General features: G+C 49.4%; 1 protein-coding gene across 1 annotated transcript; it reads right to left on the bottom strand.

The window, feature by feature from the left end:
• Positions 1-512: 512 nt before the first annotated feature.
• On the bottom strand, positions 513-3,571 carry LOC123411763 (pentatricopeptide repeat-containing protein At1g71490-like). Its single transcript, XM_045104729.1, has 2 exons — positions 1,209-3,571; positions 513-1,050 (listed from the first exon to the last, which is right to left on the bottom strand). Exon 1 carries the CDS (start codon positions 3,554-3,556, stop codon positions 1,478-1,480), a length of 2,079 nt encoding a protein of 692 aa, XP_044960664.1. The 5' UTR covers positions 3,557-3,571; the 3' UTR covers positions 513-1,050; positions 1,209-1,477.
• Between the last annotated feature and the right edge of the window lie 482 nt (positions 3,572-4,053).

The raw sequence follows: 4,053 nt of genomic DNA, 5'->3' as shown, positions 1-4,053 counted from the left end.
GCTAGGAGATCACCCAACACCAGCGACGACTCATGTCGAGGTCGAGGTATTACCAATTGGAAAACCCGTCACATTTGCATGTTTCTCTGTACGTTAATCTATATGCCTGTGACTGTCCATTGTTAACACAATCCATGTGTGTGTCTGCAGGTGTAGAGATGACGTCACAATCAGCACGCTTCTCATCGGCGCGAAACTCTACATCAAATCTACTTGAGACATGAGTTTAGTTTGCTTGTGCTAGGATCGATGTCTCTTCCGTTCTAGTTGACTTATCTTGTGCTAGTTCTTCTAGGTTGTAATATTTGTATTGTAGTTTGTTTGAAGCTAAGTAGTGGAACTATTGTATAATGATTCCTCTTGACTATTATATGGACGTCTCCATGCATCCTTGTACCAATGGAGTCTCCCACCAAAGTGACCAAATGAGTTGGGTTTTTTTTTTCCGTTCAGTGTGTTTGCGTAACACAAGGTAGACTACAACAAATGCATGGGTAGAATAAGCCTTGGAATCACAGTAAGATAAAAGGCACATATATAATGATATTAACGCCTCAAAGATGTTGGTTGGAAGTATGAGAATTCTCCGAAAGAAGTCAAAAGGTGTCCAACTGAGCCCAGGGTTTTGCAGAAGCACTCTGATTCAGAGAAATACTTCCACCTGCACCAGAAGCCACAACCGCAGTGCGTGCGCTCTCAGTTTGGGCCAGCCTCGTCACTTTGCCCAAATCAAATTGTATTTGGACTCCCAGCATCTTGGACTTGCTAGAGAGAGGGAGACCTATAATTTATTTCTGAATGTGAGAGATTTTTCTTATGCATAGGATACACACGGAAGGAAGCATGTCATCCATGCTAATGTTGCCCTGACGCCACCACAGATTTCAGTAGGCACAACAGTTCGCCTTTGGACCAGCAAATATCAAAACGGGCTGTAAGAGGAGCAGCTCTTGCTAAAGCACCAGCTAATTTATGTCTTCCCCAATTGCTAGCTTAAATTTCCCTTGCAGCAGGCTTGACAAGAATTTAGCCGAATCACATCAATATGACCTACACAAGCACAGATTCCAAACCGAAATTCATTATCATCTTTATGAAGCCTCTTCTTTTCTGGGAATAGAAGGTTGGAGCAGCCCAACTTGCCTGAAAGTATTCAATCTGACAATGAGGCCATGGATGCAAAATCAAGAGTGCTGCGAGAACATTACCTAACAAGCAGCACTTGTCAAGAGGAAGTAGCACTCAGGTGAGCTACACTGCTCTGTAAAGGCAGACGCAGAGAAGATGTATCAGTTATGAGCATGTCTTGTTCAGCAAACATTGAGGAGTACCTTCCGCCAGAAGATTATCAATAAATATATCTGTTGCTTCCATGTTTCTTTATGCTATAACCTCCATGCTTCACTGTTAAATATCATTACAGAGTTAATTAATGAACTCTATTTTACACGAAAGATCAGGACCTTCACTGCCGGGTTTACTCTACGAGTCCCTCTACCATTTCTAGATCACTGCACCTATTTATATTTTTCATTTGCTCCGACAATTCATCTAAAACTTCATAGATCTCTGGTGCTAGAGGGTTTGACCTATCTCCAACCAAAAAGGGGGTAAACCCATTACCGAGATCAGCCCATGCCAACCCGGGTGCTTTGGTGACACCTAAGTCTCGCATCAGCTTCCTTACTACTGCTAGCTCATCCCAGCAACCTGCAGCTGCATACATGTTGGCAATTAGAACATAGTGCCCAGCATTCTCTGTCCTCATCTCCAAGAGTCTCCTTGCTGCCCTTTCACCAATTATGATGTTACCCCTGTCATGACAAGCCCCGACTAATGCTGCCCACATCGCGGATGTTGGAATGAAAGAGCTCTGATTGAGCATTCCTTCTGCCTTTTCTAATTGGCCAGCACGTGCATATAGATCAACCATGCAAGTATAATGCTCTGTCTGTGGTTTTATACCATATGAACTGGTCATCTTGTCAAAAAGCTCTTCTCCTTGAGTCACAAGTCCAGAGTGGCTGCAAGCAGACAGGACAGTGACCATGATAATGTTGTCTGGCTCGATCCCACTATCAATCATCTGGTTGAAAAGCCGTAGAGCAACTGAACCTTTCCCTTGCATTCCATATCCTGCTATCATTGAAGTGTAGGATATCATATCACGGTCTTCCATGGTATCAAAGACATTTTGCGCTACGGAGAGCCTGCCAGACTTGGAGTACATGTCAATAAGAGAGTTCCACAACAAGCGATATCCTTTAAACCCATGCTTAACAATGTGGGTGTGAAGCTCCCGCCCATGTTGCAGATTTGCAACACGGGCGCAGAGGGCAAGATAGGTGACAACCGTGACATAATTAGGCTGTACGCCACTAGATACCATTTCACGAAGAAATCTGGAAGCCTCTTCTGCCCCATCTGACAATGCAAAACTAGCTATCATCGTATTCCATGTCACCACACCAGGGCTCCCCAGCATTGTAAACAGCCTGTGAGCGCAATCCATATCTTTGCACCTGGCATACATGGTGATCAACGCATTGCTTACACTCTGTTCCCCGTCACAGCACATGCGTACTGCCAACCCATGGATCTCCTTCCCGAGCCTCAGCCAGCCAACCCGCGAGCACGCGTTCAACCCAATCACCACTGTCACGAAATCAACCTCTGCTCCACCCCTTACCATCTCCCGGATCAGCCCAACCGCTGCCTTATGGTCGCGTATCTTGATGTACACCCCAGCGATCGTGTTCCACGTGACCGAGTTCACCTCTGCCTCCTCGGCTCGCATCTTCTGAAACAGCTCCACCGCCTCTTCCAATTGCCCGGCGGTGGCGTACGCTGAAATCATCGAGTTCCAGGACACGACATCCTTGTGCCCCATTCCGTCGAACACCCTCCGTGCAGCAACCAGGTCCCCGCACTTGGCGTACATGGACACCAGCGCGTTCTGGAAGAACAAGTGTCCGTCCATCCCGGCGCCCGCGGCATGCACGTGCACCGCCCGGCCCATCGCGAGGTCCCGGGCCTCGGCGCAGGCGCGGAGGACGGAAGGGTAGGTGAAGGCGTCCGGAGTGACCGCGGCACTGCTGACCATTTGCTGGTAGGCGGCGAGGGCCTGGCGCGGGAGGCCGTGGCCGAGGCATGAGGACATGAGGATGTTGTAGGGGACGGGGCAGGTGGAGCCGGCGGCGAGGGAGGAGGCGCCCGGTAGCAGGGAGGGGTGGGAGCAGTAGAGGGAGACGAGGCGGCGGAGGAGGAGCGGGTCCCGGGAGAGGCCGAGGGAGAGGGACAGCGCGTGCAGCTGGAGGCCCAGACGGGGGTTGGAGCCGTGGAGGTGGAGGATGGAGATGATGGGGCGGAGGAGGAAGTGGGAAGCGGGGAGGAGGCGGCGGAGCTGGGAGAAGGCGAGGACGGGGGAGGGGAGGAGGCGGGCGGCGGAGGGGGTGGAGAGGGAGCCGAGAAGGGAGGTGAGGGAGTCGGGTCTAGTCGGCGCCGGCGGAGGTGGCGGCGGCCATGGCGATGGCGAGTGCGCCGCCGCGGCGGACATGGGAGCTGATGCAGCGCGTTGCCTAGCTGGCTCTCGATGTTGCGGGGACTACCGGTACGGTTCAGCATCGCCGCTACTTGCAAGATCCAACGGCCGTCGACGATGCGGTGACATGTCTTGGTGCCCCCATCACCGTCTAAACTCAACTCAGTTCATCAAACAGTACTTCCTCCCTCTGTCAACTAACATAAAAAAAGATTCTTTCTCCCTGATTTTCTTCCCACCAATTTTTATTCTCATCTCGGTTCACTGATTTCTTTTACTAAACCGGTTTCATATCAGTTAGTCTAGACATGAGATAAAAAGAAATGAACTGCTTATAACAAGAATCAAACTCATGTCTCCTAAGAAGCTACTCCCTCCGTTCCTAAATATAAGTCTTTCTGAAGATTCTACTACAAGACTACATACGGATGTATATAGACATATTTTACAGTGTAGATTTACTCATTTTACTTTGTATGTAGTCACCTAATGAAATCTCTTAAAAGGCTTAT

Source organism: Hordeum vulgare, chromosome 7H (genome assembly GCF_904849725.1).
Source record: "Hordeum vulgare subsp. vulgare chromosome 7H, MorexV3_pseudomolecules_assembly, whole genome shotgun sequence".
In the NCBI taxonomy this organism is placed as follows: Eukaryota; Viridiplantae; Streptophyta; class Magnoliopsida; order Poales; family Poaceae; genus Hordeum; species Hordeum vulgare.
Note: the sequence above shows the minus strand (reverse complement) of the source record. Positions and strands in the feature narration are given on the sequence as shown.